We start from the raw sequence: 27,294 nt of genomic DNA on the forward strand, positions 1-27,294 counted from the left end.
ACCATAAATGATGTATATATCATTGGTAATTGAGCTAAATCTGTTAAGTATTAAGGCTGCGTAACAACAATATGAACACTAGGGTTACGGCTTCCAAACAAGATTTTGTTTCGCTGTTCTACCTCTGTTAGGAGCACATCGATCTCACAATCACTGAATCGTGTTTTTTCCCCATTTTCCCGTTTCGTGATTGGTGATCAAGGGCTCCTTTCAAGTCTGGAATATTCATTGATTGATTAACATGGACCTTATTAGGACAAATATGGGACGACCTTGGGAGGAGCGTGAGGCTCGTGCAGGACCGCATAAGGTAACGCACGTCCGTATTTATAACGAGAAGAGTGCGTACCGGTGTGCGCCGCAAGGTGTTATAAATCAGAATATTGTTTTTGCGTACGAAAATTCTGACTTTTTTGCGCACGAAATCTTTCAGAATAGAATCTACGCACAGTTTTATAAATGAGGCCCCAGGTCTATTACTTTTTCTTCTACGCCAAATTGTTTTGTCTGTTGTCACGTTGACTCAGTGAAACGTCTGCTGCAACAGGTAATGCAGCGTGCTTATTTGGTTGTTACCTAAAGGCCTCGTTTGTGTTAAGATGGGCATTACAGCGTGTATTGTCTTTTGCAGTGTCTCCCTGTTACAAACCCGATCCTTCCTGTAACGGAACCGGGTTGAGTGTTGCTGCTGGTAGGTTGGACAAATCTTTCTCCTCTTTGAATATTTCAATAAATGAGTGTTTAAGTAATCGGCCGTTTTACTGTAAGCTCTGTGTAGCTGTACTATCGACACTGTTGGTGTATTGGTGCAAAGCTCCTTGACGGGTATGTATGTATACCAGTGGCATCGCGTGTATTTTCTTTAATCATAAACAGTTACTGAATTTGGTTTGTTTGTGCACGCCAGGGTTGTAAAATTGCTTCGCTTGCGCTGGTATCTGCACTAGCCCCTCCATTCCCTGCCACGCTGCTGTTTTGTTTCAACTGACTTTTGTTTTAACCACTGTCAACGGGTTGTAACCACACGAGCTCACGCCAGGCTTTGAACGCCTCTACGCGCCTTTCAGCGCCAGGATCTGTTGCCCCTTTGTCCGACAGGGCTGTATTTGAGTGATCGTGACACGGACGATAGCTTTACCTTTCTTTGGCTTGCCCGTGCTTACTAATGTGTGTGGAGATTGGGGTTTATGTCTATGGGTTTATTTGTTAAATTATGATGAAGTGATTTTTGGTTAATTTATATTTGTTTTTGTTTAAGTTCTGATAAAAGACTCATTTCTGTTGAAACTTTATGATTTATCTGTTAATCCTTTGTTTGGCTCCAGGCAGCTAGGATTAAGTGATCTTTGGTTATTTCTATTTAAGTTGTGATAACTTGTTAATTTTGGTTATTTGTTAGGCTCTAGGCAGCTATTTAGACACCTTTGCTGACTAGATTTGCCTTAGATTGAAGTTGTTTTTCATTTATTTTTGGTTTGATTCATTTTCCCTCCCCCAAATAACTGAATGTTCTGTGTGTGTGTGTGTGTGTGTGTGTGTGTGTGTGTGTGTGTGTGTGTGTGTGTGTGTGTGTGTGTGTGTGTGTGTGTGTGTGTGTGTGTGTGTGTGTGTGTCCTTGCTTGATCCACACCCTTTGACCCTGTCCCTCCACCGGGCTAAAGCCCCAGCACTATTTCCAACATTTTTAGTGTGTCTGGTATTTTAAATAGTATTTTATATTTGATGTTTTAGTAATTGTATTAATAAAATCATTGTTTTTGACGGAACTACGTCTCTGGCTTCATGCATAAATTGAATCTGTGTGCTTTCTGTATTTTGGTGGTTTAACTATTTTACTAGTCAAATCCTATTCTCGGGGTGAAATTCCCCGGGTGGCGTTGCCGGTGTCTTCCTTGGGTCTGGGTGTTGAGTGGGCCAAAAAGGCGCTCCACACCAAAAGAGTCCCACTCGCCACACTAAGGATACTGTATGTAAGTTTCGGAGCCTAGCTTTAAAGGGACACTTCTGTTCAACTTTTGCTACAGATTTGTCAGCAAAATCTGGTAGGGTAACTCGAGACACGTATGAGTTTTAATTTTTAGGATGGCTGAGCTTTGGAATAAAACATCAATAATATCTGATGTGATAGGATGTCAAATTCCTACTGACCAGATTGTTTTGTTACTTAATGATGACTCTAACTTACACCTACTTGGGAGACAGAATAAAATTTGGCTAGCTGGATCAACCGCGAAGAAGAAAATGATAGCTCAGCGCTGGCTCCCCCCCCACTCGCTTTGTATAAAACAGTGGTTGGTGTATTTTCTGGACATAGTTATGCTTGAGGTCTCTACAGCAAGGATTAAGTCATCGACTATAGACCTATGGAAAGGTGCAGAGCACAAGTATCAGTCCTAATGACCTCAACATCATTTTTTTGTTTATTTGCTTTTTCTTTCCTCGAGACCGCAGAGGGTGGGGGTGAGACAGGGTTGTTGTTTTTGTTCAATTGTGTTTCCGTTCTGTATGTTCAAAAATATAAACAATACAAATTTGATCTTAAAAAAAAAAACATTTAGCACAAATTATATTAACAAATTTTTGTAATGAGGAAAGCTCAGAAATAGTTTCCTTAATATACATAAAAATAAAACATTAGCTGCTTATTATGCGCCAAAGTTAAATACTTTAATACTGAATTTTTACTAAATTGTCACTAAATTTTAATTATTCAAAATAAACTCAAACTCTCAGATGTTTATTTCTTGTGTGAAAAGTATAGACAGAGAATAAGATGAGTACATATGTGAATGAAATCAGATGTTGGCAAGCAGTTCAGAGCTAAAGTATAACAAAGCCAAACAGAGTCAGTGAGAGAGAGTATGGGTCCCTCTGAGCGCTGGGGCTCAAACGCAGCCCGGCAGTTTCTCAGTGACATGTGAGCACTCAGCGCTTACATAAACCCTGTTCTCCTTGGGTAACACTTTGTGAGGACTCTGTCTGCCTGGTACTGATGACTAACCAGTTTGGCCTCTGAGCTCAGGTGTCAGTTAATGAAGTGCTAATGAGTATTCACATCATTAACAGGCACCCATCAATGACTGATTGTTCTTTCAGAGGTTAACTACTAATTATGTCAATTAAAACAATCACTGTAACACAAGTATCGCATTGCCAGACCTTCCTCCACAGTGCTGCGGAGGAGGGTCTGGCTACTCCACACAGCATTCTGGGATGAGAGGAAAAACGTGCTCTGGTTTATTGCCATTGTTTTAAACCAATCGTCATGGGCGGCGCTAAGCACCAGACGGAGCAACGGTGCTGCTGCAAAATAGCCTCGAGAAGGAACTTGTTTTGGTGGAACATGTTCAAAAGTTGTTTTAGTCGTGCAACAGAAAACTGAGGTTGGACAGATAGTCTATAAAAAAAAAAAAAAAAAAACTGGCTCAATTTAATGTAAAACTACTCAGGTTATTACATTATATCATTTATTTAAAGATTCAGTAAATCAAAACAGTATTGATAGTGTTCTCCTTATTTTAATTAAGACCTGACACCTTGGGCGGACTTTGTTGATTGAAACAAAAACAAAAAGTAAGTTACCTAATTAACTGTAATATAGTCTACAACTTGATGCATAAAAGGGTTTCTGGTTTATATCATAAGCAGGGCAGGAACCTTTTCTACAGTGGTTAATGGATTCCAAATTACATTTACCAAAAAATAGCTTTAATAGGTAAATAAAGAATGATCACACCTCAAAGTAAACATAAAAACTGTCTAATCTAGTTGAAAAGATATACGAGACAACACATCTGCTTGTCTTTTTTCAGCATATTTCTTTTTTTTGTCACAGAAGCTTTTAAAGAGCAATCTGAATCAGTCGGTACCAAATAACTGTAGTCTGCCTCTGTGGCAGTTTAATAATATAATATTAATATTATATATTAAGAATAATATATATTTAAAACTTTGACCCGCAGTGCTAACTAGCAGCTTTCGATAACTTGGCATTGATTGATTTCTCAGCTGCTAGCAGGAGCCCAAGGCCTTATTAGGTACCGTCTCACCCTGTTCCTGTTTGCATTGTTCATACTGTTGTTAAAGTTCACCTATGCGTCCTACTTTATAAGCACTCAGAAATGAAACACACAAAGCAATTTAAACCAGTTTAAAGCAATAAGATAATGAAGAAATACAATGTACATTGCATGCCAGAGGCAGATGATTTACGCAGGTACAGAAGTCAGAAAAGATTTGGTCCATATTCTTGACGATCCGTTGCCTTGGGCGTCCTTTGTGTTGGCATTTTAAACTCTGGTGGATTTATGAGGACTATGGTTAACTTTTTCTCAGATCTCTGCAAGGTAAATCCAGACAGCTAGCTATACTATCTGTCCAATTTGAGTTTTCTGTTGCATGACTGAAACAACTTTTAAACGTAAACGTTCCACCAAAACAAGTTTCTTCCGAGCCTATTTTGCAAGGGCACCGCCCAAGACGATTGTGATTGGTTTAAAGAAATGCCAATAAACCAGAGCACGTTTTCCTCCCATCCCCAAATATGTGGAGTAGCCTGACTCTCCTCCAGCGTGCTTTGGAGGAGGGTCTGGCAAAGCAAGACTAGGAAAGATTTAACCACTCTCTCTCTGAAGTACAGTTGTCAATCAGTACTCACAAGCTCACACTTCTTTAAAGGATTGGTTGTTTAGGTTGCCTTCGGTTCTCCTCTCAAGCCACCAACCCATCGGATTATAGCAAATATTGCAAACACATCATTACATGTGACATAGTATCATATACCTAGCTATATCATGCTTGTATAATATAACATCATCTTATGTAAATCTGATTTGCTTACGCCTTAACACAGTTACAGGGGAATGTCTTATTTTCTACTTAAACATCAGCATCATAATACAGAAGTCCAATACATGACCAGTACATTCAATCAGTCATTCATGTCATTAGCCTGGCTCCGCCCTCCTACGTACTTCCGCTCAATTTTCATTTTCCTTCAATACTCCGTCTGGGTTTGCGATATAGACCCTTTGCACGTGACGTCCACTATACTCCCGCGAATTATGAACGCCATGACGGACGGCGGAAGAGCTATTCTGTAGAGGGACGGCAAGTCAAACGAGAACGTGTTCGCTGCTTAGCTATATACTGTGTATGGTTTGCTGTTCTTGTTCTCACGAGTCACATACACAATCTGCAGAGTAATCCTCACCAACACAAGCATGTATTGCCTTTCTGTTTTAAATGACTGATACATAATAATAATAGAACTTCCTCACCCAGCTAGCTGCCGTGCTAACCAGCTGTTCCTGCTAACAGGTCCCACATAACTATCATCCGTTATTCACTGACCTACATATCCCAAAAAGTAAGCCGTTCCCTTGATCATTTAACCTAACACGCATACAAAAAATAGCCAACTAGCTAGCTGTCGAAATATCCACCGTTCAACAGCGAATATAATCACAGATAAGAAGATAGCTAGATGTTACATTATGTGTGGTTAATAGTGATCATAGACGCTCCGTGATTTACTGCATGGATTAACGTGTGATGAATTATTTCCCAGAGCTGGGATGCGTTCAGGCATCCATTAGAGAGTTGCATCGGCTCAGCCAATGAACAACGGTAGCCTATGTGCCTGTAGCTAGCTTGCCCTGCTAGCTGATAGCCGTTAGCTGCTAGCTGCCGTCCTGTGAGTGTATTCAGACAGGCTTCTGTGATAATCATCCCAATAACAATCCACGGTGGTGTGGCTATGTCCTCCAGAGGACAGGTCATGTCACGTATTGAAGTGTATTCCCCCCTAAAAAAAACCAGTAGTGCGGTAGTAGCTGCTAGTTGTAGCAAGAAAAGGTAAACAGTAGTGTGCCGATCGGAGCGTAGTGTGTGAAGAGCAGATTTGTTTACAAGGGAAGAAGCTTGGAGTAACGTAACTATGGAGAATATAGCAGATATACAACACAGGGAAGAGCCTTTTGAGTTATATGGTCGTCCTTATAGCCACACCACCACCGCTCCATGGATTGTTATTGGGATGATTATCACAGAAGCATGGCTGACTACACTCACCGGACGGCAGCTAACGGCTAACGGCTAGCGGGGCAAGCTAGCTACCGGAAGGATCGAGACAGGGACCAGGGTAGGTGAATTTAAACAATGTCTGAAGAAGCCATGAAGAAGAAGATAGTATTATTATTATTATTATTATTATTATTATTATTATTATTATTATTATTACATTTTATTTAGTGTTATTTATTTGAAACTAATGAAACTTTCTGCTCGTCTAATACACTATTTAGCTTGTGCTTCCGGTGATTCTGCCGTCCGTCATGGCGTCGTCACGTGGTCGTGGTCACGTGTTTGCAAAGGGTCTATATTCTTGGGTTTTCTCTAGCCAAATATTTCGCAGTCCAATCAGCGAACAGAGGGAGTGGCTGAGAACGATGACGTTGAAGACGTTTGCTAGAAAGATGCGAGCAATGCCATTCGGTCCATTGTGGCAACACTGCCGAATATCCAGAAGTTAAAGCCCGAGCAAGAACAATATTGCTGAGTTGTGTTGGTGGCCATGATGTTGTGGCTCCTCCCCTACGGGGTTCGGGAAAAATTAGATTTTCCAGCTCGCAGTTAGTCAATTAGTGGTGAAGGAGTTGGCTAAGGCTAACGCTAGCGATGCTAATGCTAAATATAAGCCGATAGTTGTTGTCGGTCTACCCTCTTGTTGCACATGCGCATGACATACGTCACGACCAAACGTTAGCGATTGGTTATGGTGGCTCTGGGCAGATCCAATAGTTTTAAACTTCAACAGAGTACCCGCCTTCAAGGAAGTTAACACTTGTCAATGGAGAGTGGCCAGACTCTCTGTACAAATGAAATGTATGAGAGTCTTGTAGCACCAGGCTATCATGTCATGGTATCTTAACAGTATAAATGATGAATCCAAAGCATTTTTTTAATATTAGATATTAGAAATAATATTTAGAAAACCAGATTTTTTTTTGGCCTTGTTTTTCCAATTAAACAAACAAAAATTGTTTATTTACACAGTGTATATTTTAAAAAAGTATATAGTTTGTGTTAGACAGATGTTATACATTCAGTGGTGCTGGTCAGACAGACACCACAGTCACATCTCAGGGCCACAGGGTAGGTGTAGGTGGAGTCAACGTTTGGCAGGCAGTTGGGCAGTTTCACAGAGATTAGACGGGTCTCGTTGTAGGTACAAACGCGCTGGTAGGACTCAATGAAGGGAGGGTCCAGGACCGGCTTCTGGAAATATAAACAGACAAAAGGTCGGGTGAGGTGGTTCAGATGGTAGTGCAGTCGGGGCCAATGAGAAGGTTGGTGGTTCAACCCTTTTACAAGTTTGTGGTGTCATGTAATCCCATGGTGATGGGCCAAAATGTTTGGCATGACACAGAAATAAAATTAAACTACCTCTAGAATCAGTCCAACATGGCAGGGTAGAAGGGCCAGGGCCTGTTTTTTTTTCTGAAATTCATCAGTCAATAAATTATTTATTGCTAGTTGTTGGTGTTCATTACTGAAGCTATACTGTATTACTGAGTTAGTATTACCGGGAGGTCATATAGTAGCGATGAATGTTTTGCTCAGACAGAAAATATTCATGTACAATAAGAGAAAAAGTTACAGATGCATCGTTGCATTTCAAGTGTTGATTACGGTAACTTAGCTTACTTTGGATGAAGCGTGAGCTAAATCGGATTAAGAGCATTAAGAATTTGTTGTAGTAACGAACGTAATAATCAGTCCTGCTTTATTTTGGTACCAGTGGTTTCCCCAGATTTGAAAGCTCTGCACAAACTGTCAATATTCTGTCTATTGTGCAAAGACTGTTATCGTTTATCCGTTTGATGACTGACTGGCAGGATGTTCCGCAAAATTCTGTAACACTTCAGTCTTCCTATGGCCCTTTCCACGTGGGTGATGAAGGAACCGGAGAGCGACTGTGGGACTTGATACCGGAGGCCGCGACTGGAGGACTCAGCACCTGTGGATTAATGGTATTTGGGCCACTGTACCGAGTTTGACTGGAGGACGCTGTGTGTAAGTTTTGAAACCAACCGTTGGAGGGACACCAAGGAATTATGAATGCTGGCTACTCGGTCTACAATCTTTATTTACGAGAACACTTAATCGGGCTGAAAAACTCAAACAAAACAGCCTCAGTGTCAGAAAAACCTCTGGGAGGTGTTTGACTCTGCTACAACTTTGGAGAGGTCGCACAGAGTGGGCAAAAAGCCTGAACACACTGTGCCTCCTGTGCCCACCTTAACTTGATACAGTTTAAAGTCTTTCACCAAATTTATTATACCAAATCAAAACTGTCAAGATATACCCAGACATTGATGACAGGTGTGACTGCTGTAATTCTACTTCAGCCGATATGGCTTATATGTTTTGGACTTGTCCAAAGTTAATAGATTTTCAACGTTTTAGAGTCAACTTTTTGCAAAACGAAGCATTTGACACGAATGTGAGGCCGAATGCAGAAATGGCCATTTTTGGCCATTTTTGGTGTATTTTGGTGAGGTCTTAATGACCACTAATAAGAGAAACGCGTTTGCTTTTGCCTCCCTGTTGGCTCGTAGAAGGAGCCAACAGATGCAGGAAACAACAGTCTATGTTCATAAACGAGCCAGCTAAAGGAAAGAAATCAAAACAAAACAAAAAACTTCATATCAATATTTTGTAAAGCTTACTGAGGTCATATGATCCAACAACTTTTTTGTTTGTACATTGAGATATGGAAAACATGTATTGTTTAATATTGGAAACCAGCTCCAAAAGGCTTCTTTTTCAAAAACCTTGACTTATGTAAATAAAATTTGGTTAAAATAATTATTAAAAGTATCGCATAATAAAACTTTCTATCATATTGAGTGAATCCAAACAATACATAGTAATGTAAAGTAATGTGAATTGAGTAAATATGAACAGCAATAAAATGTGATAATCTGCTCCAAAGTTTCTTGATATATCGGCAAGACCAAAATAACTCTAACTCAACAAGACGTTAAGAGTACACCCGCTGCTTTATCATACTGGTCTTCATATGTTGAAGAGATTTGTTGGGAAAAGGTTTGGCAATTGCCACACAAGTTTTTTTTAAACCAACAAAGTTAAAGAGATCTCGTTCAAAATGCTCCACAGATTTTACCCAACTAACCATTACCTGCAGAAAATGAAAAAAGACATTGATATCAGCTGTACTTTTTGTGGAGAACTAAATGAAACACTGGTACATTTATTTTGGTCTGCCAATAGTTTCTTGGTATATACCAAGAAACTTTGGAGCAGATTGTCACATTTTATTGCTGTTCATATTTACCCTCAATTCACATTATTTTGGGAAAATGTATTGTTTGGATTCACTCAATATGATAGAAAGTTTTATTCAGAGTGTGATACATTTAATAATTATTTTAACCAAATTTTATTTACATAAGTCAACATTTTTGAAAAAGAAGCCAAGCTTTTTGGAGCTGGTTTCCAATGTTGTAATATGTTTTCCATATCTGAATGTACAAACAAAAAAGTTGTTGGATCATATGACCTCAGTAAGCTTTACAAAATATTGATATGAAGTTTTTTGTTTTGTTTTTTCCTTTAGTAACCCCCTGGCTTGTTTATGAACATAGACTGTTGTTTCCTGCTGTATATCCACTCCTTTCAATAAAGCTTGATTAAAAAAAAAAAAACACGAACTGCTGTGTATTCACTGTAAAAGCTGCTAGCTACTTTAGCTAATTCAGAAAGCTAGTCAACATCCCTCATCTGGGCAACGTTATCTCTGACACCTTTCTTTCTGAAAATGTTTTTTTGTGAGGCTGACAAAGGTTTTTCTGACAACGTTTTTTCTGAGGATGACAGAGGTTTTTCTGACGCTGAGGCCGTTTTGTTTGAGTCTGACACCTGAGTCTGTCCTAAAATGAACACTGTAGTACGGTCAGTTTGCAGTCTATGTTTGTTAACATTAAAGGAGAATTCCGGCCAATTTTTACGTTAAAGGTGCAATATGTAATATTGTATGTAATACTGGCAGCTAGCGGTTAAAATAGTTACTGCACTACCAATTCAAAATACTGGAGAGTCGTTTCCACCGCCCCCTCCTGCCCAGACTCGAAGTTCACGGGGGTTGCCAGGCTGAGACCGCAGCATTCACAACAATGTTGCTAGACGCTTTTCTCACATAGCCAGACATTACTCCCAGGCTTCAAAATTAACATTTTCGTCTACCAGCCAAATGGCTAATGAATGTTCAAATATTACCAGCCATTCAATAGATTACCATTGGGTTTTTTGGCTGGTGAGTGAAGCAAATCTACCAGCCACTTGCATATTTCACCAGCATTTGGCTGGTAAACGGTGCTAATTTAGAACCCTGATTACTCCACAGCACAGCAGAGCATAGATATATACGACAGCAGAGTAGCTAACGTTAGATACTAGTCTCACATAGCCAGACATTACTTCACAGCACAGCAGAGTAGCTAACGTTAGATGCTAGTCTCACATAGCCAGACATTACTCCACAGCACAGCGGAGTAGCTAACGTTAGATGCTGGCTATATTGACAGTCATAAAAGCCCGTGCTCACGCGGAGCTCTGTAAGCAACTGACAGACACACTTTTTCGGCTTAAAATTACAGTATGAACCACTAAAAACACAACAGCCTCACTGTCCTCTCCACACGCCAGTCAGGCACACTTCCTCGGCTTAGAATTACAATAGGAACCGCTAAAAATACCACCACCATGCCGACTGAACAGCCCGGTGGCAGTTCGTGTAAATGTGATGTTATTTTAATCTATTGATACGTGTTCATGGAGACGTTTTTGTTGGTCTTTACGTGGAGGACAACACAAATCGGCCGCTTCCCGGCCGCCTCATCCAGCGTGTCCCCAGCAGGCCGCCTCGCGGGCGCCTCCCGGCTTATGGAGCTTCCTTTTCGGCCGCCTCCCGGCGTCCTTTCCCCGAGAAAATAACGTGACATTTGGCGTCCTTTCCCCGAGAAAATAACGTGACATTTACAAGGAAAAAACGAGAAAAACGTCTCCGTGAACACGTATCAATAGATTACGAATAACGTTGATATTTACACGAACTGCCGTGAGACCGGGTTGGAACTACACGTTGTAAACAGCCATGGCCTGCTTGCCTGGTCCTCCCGGTAACGTTAGCAGGGTTAGCAGGGTTAGCAGGGTTAGCATGGCGACGTTAGCAGGGTTAGCATGGCGGCGTTAGCCAGGACCAGTCGGGATCACTTTACTGGCTATGTCTCAATTGTTTTTGCGAGTAACCAACTCGGGTACTCTAGCTATATAATTCAATGTGAGTACACAAATGTTGAAATGACCTAAAATGCCCATCCCTAGTGGCTGTGATAAATTAGCCTGAAGCTATGCTTACCTGTTCAGGAGGAAATAAGCCAATTCTGCGTCCTTTTGGGATCTAAGCTGTCTCCATCTTTCAAATACATCTCCAATATTTCCCAGGGGGTTGTTACGTCTCTGGTCACGCAACTGTTTGTTAGGTCGGGTAGAATCTATCTCCATTTATCCTGTTCGTTTGTTTGCTGCTTTCATGGCTGTACTACCGTTATAGCTGTAGCACGCTGGGTTTACGTTTTTACAGGTATATCTGGCAACCTGGCCTGCCTGTCAAACTGGGCCGTTAATAACAACACACAGATCAAAACATAAACAGAAATTCCGTCACGGAATGTAAATTTCAAAAAGAAAAAATACTGACATTAGCATTGTTGTCAGAAAAGATAGTATTTCAGCTTAACATGTTTCCTTAATATCTGATGAGGCATTGGTGTCATTTTTGGATTTATTACAGTACAAATATTACATATTGATCGCTATAGCTACGCGAGTACTTTTGATAGAAAAAACCCTGACCCAAATCAGTGCAGGTAACACGGAGAAGCTGCAGCTACGTACTACAAGCGTCCCCTGAGCTAAAACGGCAGTGCTCGGGGCAAGTTTTAGAGTGCCTTTGTGCCTCTTAACAGAGACAAAATGCAATGAATATGTTTGTGCCACATGAACAGGGCCCTTACGTGTCAACAAGATGCGTTTTCATCTCAGACATTGTTTAAATTCACCTACCCTGGTCCCTGTCTCGATCCTGCTGGTAGCTAGCTTGCCCTGCTAGCTGATAGCCGTTAGCTGCTAGCTGCCGTCCGGTGAGTGTATTCAGACAGGCTTAATCATCCCAATAACAATCCACGGAGTGGTGGTGGTGTGGCTATGTCCTCCAGAGGACAGGTCATGTCACGTCTTGAAGTGTATTCCCCCCTAAAAAAAAACAGTAGTGCGGTAGTAGCTGTTAGCTGCCGTCCGGTGAGTGTATTCAGCCAGGCATCTGTGATAATTATCCCAATAAAAATCCGCCCGGTGGTGTGGCTATGTCCCCCAGTTACTGAAGGCTAGCTTTAGCTTGTGCTTGGAGCAGCAAGTTCATCTGCCTGGTTCCCCTCTGTCTGTCAGTCTCGTTCTTTCCAACTCTTGAGGCTAGTTCTTCGTCTGTATACTCGGGTTCTAATAAATAAGGACGACCATCAAACTCAAAAGGCTCTTCCGTGTGTTGTATATCTGCTATATTCTTCATACTCCAAGCTTCTTCCCTTATAAACAACTCCGCTTTTCACTCTTCACACACTACGCTCCAATCTGCACACTAGCTACTGTTTACCATTTTCTGCTACAACTGAATTCCCAGGAGACAGCGCGATGCAACAGCTAAGCTTCAGTAACGCTATTACTGTGCAAGCCACAGACATCGTTTATCCCGTTTCCATGTAGTTACATAGTCACTGATATGGTCATAACCACTACAGTGCTCAATTACCTATTTTGAGGGGGAAATAATCTAAACCTTTCGCTGCGAAGGCATGATCTGTCCTATGCAGGACATCCACCAGCCCACCGGGCGCTCCGTGGATTTTTATTGGGATGATTATCACAGATGCCTGGCTGAATACACTCTCCGGACGGCAGCTAGCAGCTAACGGCTAACAGCTATCTGGCTGTACACACTCACCGGAGGGCAGCTAGCAGCTACTACCGCACTACTGTTTTTTTTAGAGGGGGAATACACTTCAAGACGTGACATGACCTGTCCTCTGGAGGACATAGCCACACCACCACCGCTCCGTGGATTGTTATTGGGATGATTATCACAGAAGCCTGTCTGAATACACTCACCGGACGGCAGCTAGCAGCTAACAGCTATCAGCTAGCAGGGCAAGCTAGCTACCGGCAGGATCGAGACAGGGACCAGGGTAGGTGAATTTAAACAATGTCTTAGTTGAAAACGCATCTTGTTGACACGTAAGGGCCCTGTTCACGTGGCACAGACATATTAATTAGGGCCCGAGCGCCGACAGCGGCGAAGGCCCTATTGAAACTGAAGGAATTATTCTTTCTTTCTTCTATTATTTTCCCGTCAAATGAATTGGCTTTTTGAGGGGCTTAATATATTCAAAAATTCACCAAATTTGGCGGTCGCATCAAGTCTGGTGAAAATTTACGTATTTTAAGGGTTTCGGGAATAGGCGCACAAAAATGGCTCGCTGGCGCCCCCTACAAAGTTAAGAAAATTGAGCCCCTCCAGTGCGTTTAACGTAGACTCACGAAACTTGGTACACATATGTAACATGTCAAGACGTACAAAAAACTTCATTAGAGCCATACCCTAAACCCAACAGGAAGTCCGCCATTTTGATTTCAAAGTTCGAAATTAGTGCGATTTTGGCCATTTCCACATGTCGTACTTTAACGAACTCCTCCTAGAGATTTCATCTGATCAACTTCAAACTCGGTCTGTACCATCTTAAGATGTTAAAGATGAAAAGTTGTTAAAAGAAAAACTTTTCGTCATAGGACGTGGCCGTGGCAGGGCGGCCATTTTGTGCGTTTCGCCGCCGAAACAGGAAGTGGGTGTAACTCGAGTGTACATTGTCCGATTACCTCGAAACTTTTCAGGATTCATAAGAGTCCGACCCTGAGGACAAATAAAGGCCGATATTTACTTAAAGTCATAGCGCCCCCTAGTGGCAACAGGAAGTAGGCCTAAAAGTCAAGGTGCTATACTTTAACGAACTCCTCCTAGAGATTTCATCCGATGGACTTCAAACTTGGTCTGTACCATCCCAACACCTTAAAGATGAAAAGTTATTAAAAGAAAAACTTTTCGTCAGACGGTGTGGGCGTGGCGTGGCGGCCATTTTGAGTGTTTAGCGATGACCAAAGAAGTTGTTGTAACTTGAGTGTACGTTGTCGTATCTGCCCGAAATTTGTCACGATGGACAAGTGTCCAGGCCTGAGGACACCTACAGGCCAAAATTGACTTTTGGTCATAGCGCCCCCCCCTGGCCACAGGAAATCTGCCTTATATGACAAACATCATCCGATTTACATGAAACTTATAATATGTGGTCTACATGTGAAACTGAGCCAGCCCCTATAATATGACCACGCCCACTTACTCAGGCCACGCCCCCTTTCATAACATTTGAACCGTTTAAGGTATGGTCTTGTGTGAGGTGTCATTGAACTCAGTAGAGACTTCATTTTTAATTGGTGATGGTTTGACCCGCCCCTTATGCTTAAGCCCCGCCCCCTTTCATACAATTTGAACCGTTTAAGGTATACCCTTGTGTGAGGTATCAATGAACTCAGCAGAGACTTCCTTCTTCATTGGTGATGGTTTGGCCCGCCCCCTATGTTTAAGCCACGACCCCTTCCTTAAAATTTGAACCGTTTAAGATAGACCCTTGTGTGAGGTATCATTGAACTCAGCAGAGACTTCCTTTTTTATTGGTGATGGGTGGACCCGCCCCCTATGCTTTAGCCACGCCCCCTTTCACAGCTAATGAACCGTATGACGTAGAGTCTTGTGTGAGCTATCGTTGAACTCGGCGGGGAGTTCCCTTTTCAGTGGTGATGGTTTGCGGAGTCTGAGTGCCGTGCAAATGCACGGTTGCAAGGAGCGGCGTCCGCCGGTAACCCTGACGCGCGCAGAGGCGCGAGGGCCCGTCCATCGCTGCTCGCAGCTTTAATTGCATTTTGTGTCTGTTAAGAGGCACAAAGGCACTCTAAAACTTGCCCCGAGCACTGCCGTTTTAGCTCAGGGGACGCTTGTAGTACGTAGCTGCAGCTTCTCCGTGTTACCTGCACTGATTCGGGTCGGGTTTTTTTCTATCGAAAGTACTCGCGTAGCTATAGCGATCAAGATTAATGTAAAAATTGGCCGGAATTCTCCTTTAAAGCTAGACTGAAGAACATGAGGGATACGGTCTGTTCAGTTCATAGTCTGCTTATTGTTCCAACTAGATTGGTCTGTTTTTCACACAGCTTCCCAGCTAACAATTTTTGGTTCCCAGAACGTTCTGGGAACGTTCGTTTTTGGTTGCCCTAACGTTCCCCTAATGTTGCAACCTTCAGGGAACGTTCCCCTAACGTTCTTTTTTACATTCCCCTAACCTTTAACAAACTTTAACAACAATGATACTAATTTTATTATTACTTTAAACCGTCTGCATGAGCAGGAATGAATTATTATATATTAGCAGGAATGAATGAACAGGCAAACTTGATGGATTTAAAACTTTAATTTACAATATACAAAGATGAATAAACAAAATACAAAATAGATAAGGATGTAGAGTGCAAAGTAATAGTGCAAATGTATTGTGCAAGATGCATATTGGAATGATAAAGTATGTAATGTGTAGGTGAATGGCCAAAGTGGGGATGAGCCCACTTATCAGCAGTTCAGGAGAGTGATGGCAGTGGGAAAGAAGCTGTTCTTGTGTCTGGTTGTTTTTGTGTGCAGGGATCTGTAGCGCCAGCCAGAGGGGAAGAGGCAGGAGGATGGCAGCAGTGTAGAAGATGGCCAACAGCTCTTGCTTCTGCAAAAAATAAAAAATAAATAGAACTCCATGGTTTTGAAGGCTCAGTCCTTATCAGCTGACCTAAAAAGACAGAAACAAAAGTTTGATATGTCATACTAAGAATAAACACATTGACAAATTGCCTGACTAACAACCCTATTTTGATTCTGATCACAAATATTGCAACCCGGTCTCACGGCAGTTCGTGTAAATGTCCACGTTATTCTTAATCTATTGATACGTGTTCACGGAGACATTTTTCTCGTTTTTTTACGTGTAACTGTCACGTTATTTTTTACGTGTAAATGTCACATTATTTTCTCGGGGAAAGGACGCTCCATAAGCCGGGAGGCGCCCGCGAGGCGCCCGCGAGACGGCCGCGAGACGGCCGCGAGACGGCCGCGAGACGGCCGCGAGACGCGCCCACAATAACGGGATGGCGGAGGTTGGGTTTAGGAAAAAACTTACGGGGAAAGGGCGCCTTAAACACCGGAGAAAGGGCGCCTTAAACGACGGGGAAAGGGCACCTTAAATGCCGGAGAAAGGGCGCCTTAAACGCCGGGGAAAGGGCGCCTTAAACGCCGGGAGACGCGCCACAGTAACACGCGGGACAAAACGCCACACGCAGGGACGCCTTCCCCGGGAAACAAAGCACCGCAAACGGTACGCGATTCCCGCTCGCCCGGGTGAAAGTCCTGTGTTGTTTGACCCATCCACCACCCCGACCAACCTCCCTACGCGGATTTTCGGCTTTTATTACTCCCTACAATTTCGTTCTGTGGCCACGAAATATGCTTCCCATTGAAATACATTACTTCACATTTTCGTGTTGTCCACCACGTAAAAAACGACAAAAACGTCTCCGTGAACACGTATCAATAGATTCAAATAACATTTACACGAACTTCCATGAGACCGGGCTGAATATTGATAGTTTTTGATTATTATGATTATCATTAACATCACAGAAGAATTTAAATTTACCATCTGTGTGGGGCAAACTTCAGCACCAATCAAGTCCTCCGCGTCTGCTGCAGTCAGCGCGGGGAAGTTTTTCTGGGAGACCGCTAGAGTAGAAGTCAAAATGAAGCAACGTTACAAGTCAAATTAAAACTTTTTATTAGCCAAGCTAAGCATAATACTGATGTGAACAATAAAGTAACACCTGCCTGTTATAAACCTGCAGATCATCAGGTCCTGGAAGGCCTTCTTTCCTTTTCTGCCCCACAGGATATACAGTTTTAGAACATCATTAGTTGCCACTCCCCATAGCATGTGACGGATGGCAGTACCTCCGGTCGAACCTCCGGGCTTGTCAGGAAAAGTTGCTGTAAAACATAGAAATACAAATTATACACGTGGAACAAAGTGGAGAGCTTTTACAATCTAATTTTGTAAGTCAGTTCTGTTATAATTTAAGTTATGCAAAAGCCACTGTACCTTCAACTGGGTCCCAAGATGAAGTGGCAGGCCGAGCTTGCGTTAGAATACACCCATCCAGCTCTGGGCGACCGGCTGGTTTCCTGTGTGGTGTTGACTCATCTAAAAAGAAAGTAGATATGAATATTGGTCAGTTCATTTATGGTAGGTTTCTTGCAAATTCCATTGCATAACTACTATGTTACATTAGGCAATTGCAAAAAAAAAAAACTTACATGCAGATGGTGGTGGCAGTGATGTCTACTGACCTGAAAAAAGGCAGGAAGAGACAAACACATCAGAACAGTCACATGATAAGCACCAGGTTGAGTGTCAGTAGTTCCATGGTAGGAATATGACTCTGGTTTCTTAAATGCATGTATAAATGTTAACTTACGGACAGGGATTCCAGACACACGCTCCGTCCTGGAATGCTTTCTTGCTTGTGGACCAGAGTCATCTGAAATAAAAGACCATACAATTTGTACTGATAGCAAAAATAATATTTGAATGTATACAGTGTAAACATACATACAAATAAACATTGTATGTGACGGTATTTCTCAGGACTTTTGCATTGTAGCCCAGAGACTTTCTAATGGGGAGACACAGCATCCATAGAAATGCATAGGGTTAGTTTGTAAAGCCAGTATGCCAGCTGTGTAGCCTAAATATATTCCGTCTCTTCCTGTATGCTTCCCTATTCACTTAAATAGGAAAATAGCTTGCCAATAACTGCCCAAAGTACGTTGCAAGGTGGCTTGCCTAAAATGACTGATTGTACTGGCTATCATGTATGTACTGTACACTAAAACTAATTGAAAGAACTGGTATGTCTTATTTGTAACAACAACAACGCAAGCAGAGGCCCATTCCAGAAAGCAGGTTTAGTGAAAACTCTGAGTTGGTTAACCCTGAGATGAGGGAAACTCTGGGTTTTCCGTTCCAGAAAGAGAGGTAACTTAACCCCGGAGTCAGTTACTATGGTAACTGAGCCTGTGAACCTAACCTGGTCGGGAGCAGGTTTTCTTCAAGAAACCTCGAGTTTCTCTGTCTCCTCCCTCTGAGAGGAAGGAGAAACTCATTTCCTCATTCATTCAGTCTGTATCAGGCGCATTTTAATGCAGTTTATCTGCATTAATAAAAAAAGTTATTGGTTTATGTTAGGCAGACTATAAAATGTTTTTTTTCTCAAACATATCATGTCCTTTTGTCGACTTATTAATTCAGAGAGTTTACGTCGGGAGATGATATTGAGTCCCGACTAGATTTTTTTTCATTTCCACATAACCGATTTAAGAGGTGTTTTTTATCACAGTCTATTAGATATGTAGATACCTTATCCTTCCACTAGTTCAAAATCGTGGACAGGCTTTAACATCCCAGCAGATTCTTTGTGTCGCATTACGTTTTTTGCAAACAGCAGTTTTCTTTATAACAGCAGCGGATCATACTGTAATAGTATAGCCGTCAGAAAAGTGTGATCGCTCTGAAACGTTTTTTAAACGTGTTCCCTGGACACACACCAGTGAGAGCCATTAAAAAGAAATAAATGATTATACATTAGCCTATAGTTCTGTTAAAGGAATATTTCACCGCTGGAAAGCTGAATATATCTTTAAATTGGGTCACTTATGTAGTAGAAATGTGAAAAAAAAATTTAAATTGGTGACTTCTAGGCCGAGAAAAGCCAGAAAATGTGTTTTGGTCTTATATGGATGAAAAACACCAAATCCCAGAATGCACCTGCTTCGTTGCTTTGAGTCCACTCCTAAGCCACGCCTACTGCTTCACAGACAGACCGAGGCATTCAACTCAACTCAAGCGTGTTTTATTTCAACCATATACATGAAACAACGTTTCATCATGACTCAACGACATTATATAAAAACGACATACAAAACAGGCTACATTTAGTACACACACTTTTATAGGCTCCGTAAAGTTCAGCTAACACATACTAGCATTAGCGCTTGGTGGACTGTAAACACCGAGCATAAACACAGCCGTGAATTAGCGTGCAATGTAGAATGGTCGGCATTTAACAGTCACAAACTCCACCAGCAGTTAGCAGTTAAATGGATACAAATCACCACATTTCTGCGCCACTCGGTGTTAACACAGCCCACCTCTTTTACCTGGCGACAGAGCATCTCTAGCTCGGAGGGCTAGCAGGCCTGGTAGCTGGACAGTCCAGTACACTATTCAGGCAGGTTTCCACAACAAAAACACGGCAGTCTCTCAACTCACGTTGGGAGTTTCATTGAAGTTGGATGTAGTCCAGTTTGTGGTCTAAATGAGCGGACACTTGCAAGCAGGATCCGTAAAGTTCAGCTAACGCATACTAGCATTGGTGTAGCTAAACACGGAGTATAAACACAGTGAGTAAAGCGTGGAATGTCGAATGGTCGGCATTTAACAGTCACAAGCTCCACCAGCAGTTAGCAGTAGCTAGTTGGATTTTATTTCTACACCAGTCCGTTTAACACAGCCCACCTCCACGGGCCGGGGCAGCCTGGTAGCTGGATAGTCCGGTTCCGGTACACTGTTGTTCAGGCATGTTTCCACAACAACAAAACACAGCAGGAGTTTTGTTGAAGGAGGATGTAGTCCAGCTTGTTGTTTAATGAGCAGACACTTGCAAGCAGGATGGATGGGACAGGTGGACAGCTAGCGTTAGCTTTCCACCTAGCCGATGAGGATGTCCCCTAGCCGGCTAGCGGCATTGAGCGTACCGCTGGTCTCCGTGCAGGCCGGCCGTAGTAGTGCCCGGTATTGCGTCTGTAATAACGTTTCCTCCATATTCTCCGATCTGTACCGATGTATCCCGGTGGTACACACGTCCGGTAGTTTGAATGCAGATAATTGTTGTAAATGTTTTCTGCTGAAAACCGAGAGCCTGTTTAGCGAAGATTCAAGATGGCTGACAGTTGTTTTCATTCGGAATACCTCGGCCAGACTCGGCAGTCCAACCCCCTGTGGTCGTGTTGAAAACATACAGAAGTAGATCCTACTACTGGCTGTAGTCCTTGCCTCTGGCCCAAAAATCTTCCGATGACGCAAAAATCGTCATTTTACGTCATCGGAAGATTTTTTTCAGGCCCCAAATGCAGAGATCTCTCGTCTCAGGGGGACATGAGGGAGGGAGGCACGGTCATTCAGAAATACTATCGGGTTTCTACTGATACAAAGCTGAATGCTAAATCGGTGAAGTATCCCTTTAATGATCATGGTGCTGCAGCCTCAGAATGGGAATAGAATAGTTTACTTTTTCGCCCGCAGGATTGCACCTGAATAAAATTATAGGTGTAGCCTACAATTCCAGTTTTCACCAGTAGCCTAATATTATAAGTTAACTGTGATTAAATATGAAGTTAATACACTGTTAATGCATACGCATTGACTCGAGCAGCAATTTTCTCCCACACCAATTCTCTCTCTTTTGCAGCAGCAGCCGCTGTCTTGCTTTTTTAACGAAATGCATGTTCAAACTCGCTGTTTGTGCGCATAAGTATTTCCGCCGACCCATTTGTTTGTGGTTGTTACCATGGTGAATCGTAGAATCATGGCTCCATTCATACTGCCTTGTGTGCACGCGCGTAACCCTGAGTGAACATACTCCGAGTTGATTGAACCAACTCAAATCAGCTGTTCTGGAACCGAAAACTCTGAGTTTCCCATCTCAGGGTAAATCAACTCAGACATCAGGGTTAGACTCAGAGTTTGTTAAACCTCCTTCCTGGAACGGGCCTCTGGTTAACACGATGACACCAAACATACAATGCGGCAAAGCATACATGTCGTGCACAGCAGCAAACAAAGTGCAATATATATGCAAAGCGCAATATGCAGTCCATTTAAAGCGTAACTCTCGCCACAATGCAACCTTGGATCTTTTTGTGAATGTACCAGAGTCAAATTTCGTTTAAAAGCAAAATTAGGACGGAAACGCCACTTTTAAGACTGATCGTATTATCGTTTTCTGGTCAAATGGCCTTTTGAATGGGAGAAGTAGAGGCTACTTTTATCGCATCAAAATCACTATATGTAAAACACTAAGAAGGCTCGACACAACATGAAACTTTGCACTAAGTCTCACCAGGGGATTTACACATGAACTCGAGCATTGAGAACATTGTTTGTGCACAAAGAGTTTACCAAAAATAAAAAGTTTTGAAGAAGTCGCTGCTTGACTGGCAAGATGGCGACGAGGGGAAAAACAAATGCTGAAGTGAGTTGTTGAACCTTTTTTGGTCAACCTGATTAAAACCGGAATATAACAAAGCACTACGAGGGAAAGGGGTCCGTGTACTTGGCGGCCAACGGATTTTTGTTTTGAAAGGAAAAAAACAAAAACAAAAAACGGCCAGTTTCCCAATTACCATTAGTAAATAGGAAAACAAAAAACAACCCATTATTGTTTTTTTGTTTTGATATTAAAAAACGGAAAATTAAAAACTATCTCGTTATCCGATTTTCTTTGTGTTTGTAGATGGAACTCGGAAATTAAAATTTGTGTATAAATCTTATTTCTCATTCATTTTTTTCCTGACCCGGAAGCGATCGTAGGTAGTAAGCGGCTGCATACCCGGAAATCATTTGGACATCAATGAGACCATGGACAGTTAGAATGATACGGACGTAAAAATGTTTTTAGACGAATATGCTAGTTTTATATTAGAAAACCGAAAGAATGGGATGTCTTGTGGGGATATAGCAGCTGCGTTGGGTTCACAGTTTGGAACGATACGGGGGTTTTCTGAGAGGAGTGTGCGGAGGTGGTGTGCTCAGCAGGGACTTGTGGCGAAACACAAGTTGACTTTTATTATAAAGTGGTCACAGGAGATTAGCGCTAACTGCTCTCATTCATCAAAAATGAGTCTACACAACAAGACAACCATCATAGTCTAATAATAATAATAATAATGAAGCGAAAACATTTTCAAAATTTCTCATTTTCATTGCCATTGCTTTGGCAAATATCTCTCAAACAAACTAAAATCGAAACCATGATATGGCTTTCCCTTATCAAATCGATCAAGGAAATACAAAGTGAAGTGAAACAGCTGCTGCAGCTGAACCAGTCCGTCAGCATCAAAGATGAATAAACTCCAACTCTCATGCTTTGATAGCTTTACTAAAAAGTCCTTTCCTGTCATAATCCTGCAGGACTGGTTTTTGCATTATTAAACATGCTAAATGTTCAATGTTGCATTCACAGTGCGACACGTCCGGAGCAGAGACCTCACTAGGATTTAAAGACAGGAGGTGATTAGCCCCCAGGGTATTTGTAACTTGCGTTTTTCAAAATCTTTGCACTCACTTCTTCTGTTACTTCATTATTGCCACAAAAGGGGATTCCCTGTCTCCCTAACATGGAAGTGACCGCAACAATTCGCCTTAGATACTCTCTTCTCTCCGCTATCTCACTTGCTTTCATCTGTGCAACGTCTCCCTGTCCCTCTCATTCATCAAAAATGAGTCTACACAACAAGACAACCATCATAGTCTAATAATAATAATAATAATAATAATGAAGCGAAAACATTTTCAAAATTTCTCATTTTCACATAAAAGGTCTCTAATGTTGTTTTGCGCCATTGCTTTGGCAAATATCTGTCAAACAAACTAAAATCGAAACCATGATATGGCTTTCCCTTATCAAATCGCAAAAGACTCCGATTTAATACAACAATATCTGTCAAACAAATAGGGCTATAATTAGTATAAATAAGATATAAAATCAATATAAATGTGATTTTTGGAGGTTAAAAAAGTAACTACGTAACTCTACATTTTAAATGAGCTACTTTTACTAGTAATTTTACTTGTACTTGAGTAAACAACAAAGTAACAGTACTTTTACTTAAGTAGAACATTTTCTTTACTCTTTTCACTTCTGCCGATTTATTTAAATCTAAAAATTGCATAGACCTAGCCCTGGTCTGCATATTGCTTTTAATATGCAAATATTAAAATCATTTCACTGGCGAAACACAAGTCGACTTTTATTATGAAGTGGTCACAGGAGATTAGCGCTGACCACTCTCATTCATCAAAAATGAGTCTACACAACAAGACAACCCTCATAGTCTAATAATAATAATAATAATGTGCGGAGGTGGTGTGCTCAGCAGGGACTTGTCAGGGACTTCTGTCCTGATGGCCAACTTGAAGTTGAAATCGCTGAAGGTATTGCTGAGGCAAGTTTTTTTTTATTTTATTTTTTTATCAATCGCCGTTTACCGCTTTTGTTAAACATACAAATGAATACTACTCTTAAAGTAAATAAAAAGCTGACCCGATATGCCGATATGCAGACTAGGGCTAGGTCTATGCAATTTTTAGATTTAAATAAATCAGCAGAAGTGAAAAGAGTAAAAAAATTTTCTACTTAAGTAAAAGTACTGTTACTTTGTTGTTTATTCAAGTACAAGTAAAATTACTAGTAAAAGTAGCTCATTTAAAATGTAGGCCTACTGAGTAAGTTACTTAGGTAGTTACTTTTTTAACCTCCAAAAATCACATTTATATTGATTTTATATCTTATTTATACTAATTATAGCCCTGTTTGTTTGACAGATATTGTTGTATTAAATCGGAGTCTTTTGCGATTTGATAAGGGAAAGCCATATCATGGTTTCGATTTTAGTTTGTTTGAGAGATATTTGCCAAAGCAATGGCAATGAAAATGAGAAATTTTGAAAATGTTTTCGCTTCATTATTATTATTATTAGACTATGATGGTTGTCTTGTTGTGTAGACTCATTTTTGATGAATGAGAGCAGTCAGCGCTAATCTCCTGTGACCACTTCATAATAAAAGTCAACTTGTGTTTTGCCACAAGTCCCTGCTGAGCACACCACCTCCGCACACTCCTCTCAGAAAACCCCCGTATCGTTCCAAACTGTGAACCCAACGCAGCTGCTATATCCCCACAAGACATCCCATTCTTTCGGTTTTCTAATATAAAACTAGCATATTCGTCTAAAAACATTTTTACGTCCGTATCATTCTAACCATATTATGTCTATGATTCTAACTGTCCATGGTCTCATTGATGTGCAAATGATTTCCGGGTATGCAGCCGCTTACTACCTACGATCGCTTCCGGGTCACGAAAAAAATGAATGAGGAATAAGATTTATACACACATTTTAATTTCCGAGTTCCATCTACAAACACATCAAAGAAAATCGGATAACGAGATAGTTTTTCGTTTTCTGTTTTCCTATTTACTAATGGTAATTGGGAAACTGGCCGTTTTTCGTTTTTGTTTTTTTCCTTTCAAAACTAAAATCCGTTGGCCGCCAAGTACACGGACCGAAAGGGCTTACGGTTAAACCCTAAACCGTTGGATTACAAGCATAACATCATGAAACTGTAATGTATTTCACTTACTTTTTCGTGAGATCGTTTGGCGAAGCAAATAAAATCTTCTTTCTTTGTCCGTTGGTGTATCGTATCAAACGCAAACGGAAGTCCGGAGGACAGGACTTGAATCGGTCACCTGAGAGCAGAGGCACAGTCTTCCCCTACTGGCGGTGTAACGGTTGGATTTAAACACTGATTGAGCCACTTGTTAGAAGTAAAATGGAAGAAGTGAATTGTCTTAGTTGTGAAAATTGATAGATTCTTGTTTTAAGTATTTTCATTTAATACAGTTAAAAAAACGAAATCAAGCACAAAAGTATAGTTTTTAGCAAAATTTATTTCAGCCTAAAAGTAAATATATTATCTTGCTATGTTGTTTATCTTACTTAGATTTTATAAGACCAATCATTTTTGAGTAAATCTAAATCAAGTGACTGCAAACCTTTTATATGCTACTTCAAAAACTTAAATGGAGCTGGTTTGAATAAACATTTCAAAACCGCACTCAGAACAACCAAAAATAACCAAAAACAACCAAACGGGAACGTTGTGTGGAGGTAACAGTGCAACCACAGGAGAACGTTTCAGTTGGTTGGTTCCCCTAACGTTTAGGGAACGTTATAACCATGAGGGAACGTTCCCTAAACGTTAGTTTTTGGTTTGGTTCGAACTAACCTTTAGAGAACCAAAAACTAACGTTCCCCAACGTTCCCTAAACGTTCTGTGTTAGTGGGGTTAGTCCAGAAATTGTTTGAAGGTGTTTATAATATTGTTCATGTTTAACATAAGAATTCACTAGACCTGTTTCAATTGACCTGTGACTTAAGACAGGAGGTGTAGTTTTGAGGTGTAGTTTTTAGCTGGAGTTTTGCGCAAACTGCGTTTGATGTGGTCACACTTACAAATAGGGGAGGAGTTTATGTTTTTGTCACACCTTGCTCAGAGCTAACAGTTCACCCTTTCAGCAAATTATGGTAGGGTACTCGAGACATGTATGTGTGTAAATTTTGAATATGGCTCAATCCTTTCAGTTAACATCAGGGGGCTAAACCGACCGATCAATCATATGTAATATGTTAGGAGAAAGATCTAGGAGATGGCAATTTAATAATTCCTTTCTCCAGAACACAGCTTTTGATACAGAATTTAGAACTAAACTGGCTGAATTTATATCAATTAATACCGACTCAGTTCCTGATCCCGCATATACATGGCAAGCAACTAAAGGGTTTATTAGGGATTTCACGTCCTCCTTCGCAGTCAACTTTAAGAGGAAAAGAGAGGCAAGGATTGCGGAGTTGGAAGAACGCTGTAAATCGTTAGAGCAATCTCTTAAGACGTGTTTTTCTAAATCTACACATACTCTTCTAGTCACAAATCGAGCAGAGCTAAATGATTTGCTAAGAAGGAGAGCTGAATTCATAATGCACAGAGTGAGGCAAAATTACTATTTTAACAGCTGTAAATCAAGCAAATAGCTAGCTCTGAAATTAAAACAAAGCGAATCCACAGCTATTATCAACAGCATCCGCACAGACCGAGGTATCTCAACAAATCTTAAGGATATCAGCGTCACTTTTCAAGCCTTTTACTCAAAGTTGTATGAGTCCACCTGCAACTCAGATCCGACACAGTGCCATGAGTTTCTAAAAGAGCAAAATCTGCCTCTTCTTGACCCAGAGGAGGCAGAAGAACTGGGTCAAAGCTAGCTCTCAGGTCTTCAAAACTTAACATACCTTCGTCATTGAATAGTCTAGAGTATAAATACCTCTGTCACTCCACTGGTTATAAACAAAACGTTTGTTTCCAGACATTAAGTGTATGTTGTGCCAAATTGGGGCGTTCAAATGCCACTTATTGTAGTAGCGTGGTTGCTCCTCGACCTGTTTAAAGTTGGTCAATGTGTTGGTGATAATAGGGACATAGGCTAGCATATACTTTTTTGACACACACCTGTAAAGGCAAGGTCTTGCAGTCTTAGACTTCCAGTGAGGTTTTGCTATATTTCTCTCCATGGAACTGTAGATGAGGGGTCCAGCCACACTCTGAGGGCCCATAGCTGAAAGGCTCTGTGGTACACTTTAAGGTTGGGGAGGTTTCATAGTTTAACTCGCTGTAGGGATGCGTGTATGGTGTGTAAATATTTAAATTTTATAGCCGGAGATTGAGCCAAATTTTTGGAATAGAGTCCTCAATATCAGAAATGTACAACAAAATATCGTCCGCAAATAATGATATTGAGCTGCTATTGGATTTAATCTGGACATTACATATTTTATTTTGCCTTGGGCTAATGGTCCAAAAGCGATTGCAAACAACATCCCGGCGCGAGCCCCGCTCGATGGGAAATGGCTGAGAGTGCAAGCCGTTGGTTGAGATTATGGCCGTGGGATTCGCATATAAAGTACGTACCATGTCGATGAATTTGGCCCCCAAACCAAGCCTCTCAATTACTTGCCACAAGTAATTCCACTCTAGGCGGTCAAAAGCCTTTTCCGCGTCCAGTGATAAAACTTCTGCTGTTGTTGGGAGGTTTTTGGCTTCTTCTATTACATGAAATAAT

General features: G+C 41.2%; 1 protein-coding gene and 1 long non-coding RNA gene across 5 annotated transcripts in view; one reads left to right on the forward strand and one right to left on the reverse strand.

Annotated features, from left to right (window-relative positions):
* The first annotated feature begins 431 nt into the window (after nucleotides 1-431).
* Nucleotides 432-27,294, forward strand: part of LOC120548660 — a 35,823-nt gene continuing 8,960 nt past the window's right edge. Inside the window, exons 1-2 of the long non-coding RNA XR_005637235.1 lie at nucleotides 432-547; nucleotides 632-691. This is a non-coding gene — a long non-coding RNA (uncharacterized LOC120548660). The remainder of the gene's footprint in view (nucleotides 548-631; nucleotides 692-27,294) is intronic.
* The window catches only part of gphb5 (glycoprotein hormone subunit beta 5), a 31,103-nt gene continuing 10,895 nt past the window's right edge, over nucleotides 7,087-27,294 (reverse strand). For 2 of the 4 annotated variants that reach the window (XM_039785020.1, XM_039785019.1), the window contains one exon: nucleotides 7,087-7,278. In XM_039785020.1, coding sequence (XP_039640954.1) covers nucleotides 7,087-7,278 — 192 coding nt within the window. Of the gene's footprint in view, nucleotides 7,279-17,213; nucleotides 17,267-17,378; nucleotides 17,481-17,593; nucleotides 17,653-17,754; nucleotides 17,818-27,294 lie in introns of those variants that run through there. The other 2 variants (XM_039785021.1, XR_005637234.1) reach the window with 2 other exon arrangements.

This window comes from Perca fluviatilis, chromosome 20 (genome assembly GCF_010015445.1).
Source record: "Perca fluviatilis chromosome 20, GENO_Pfluv_1.0, whole genome shotgun sequence".
Lineage (NCBI taxonomy): Eukaryota > Metazoa > Chordata > Actinopteri > Perciformes > Percidae > Perca > Perca fluviatilis.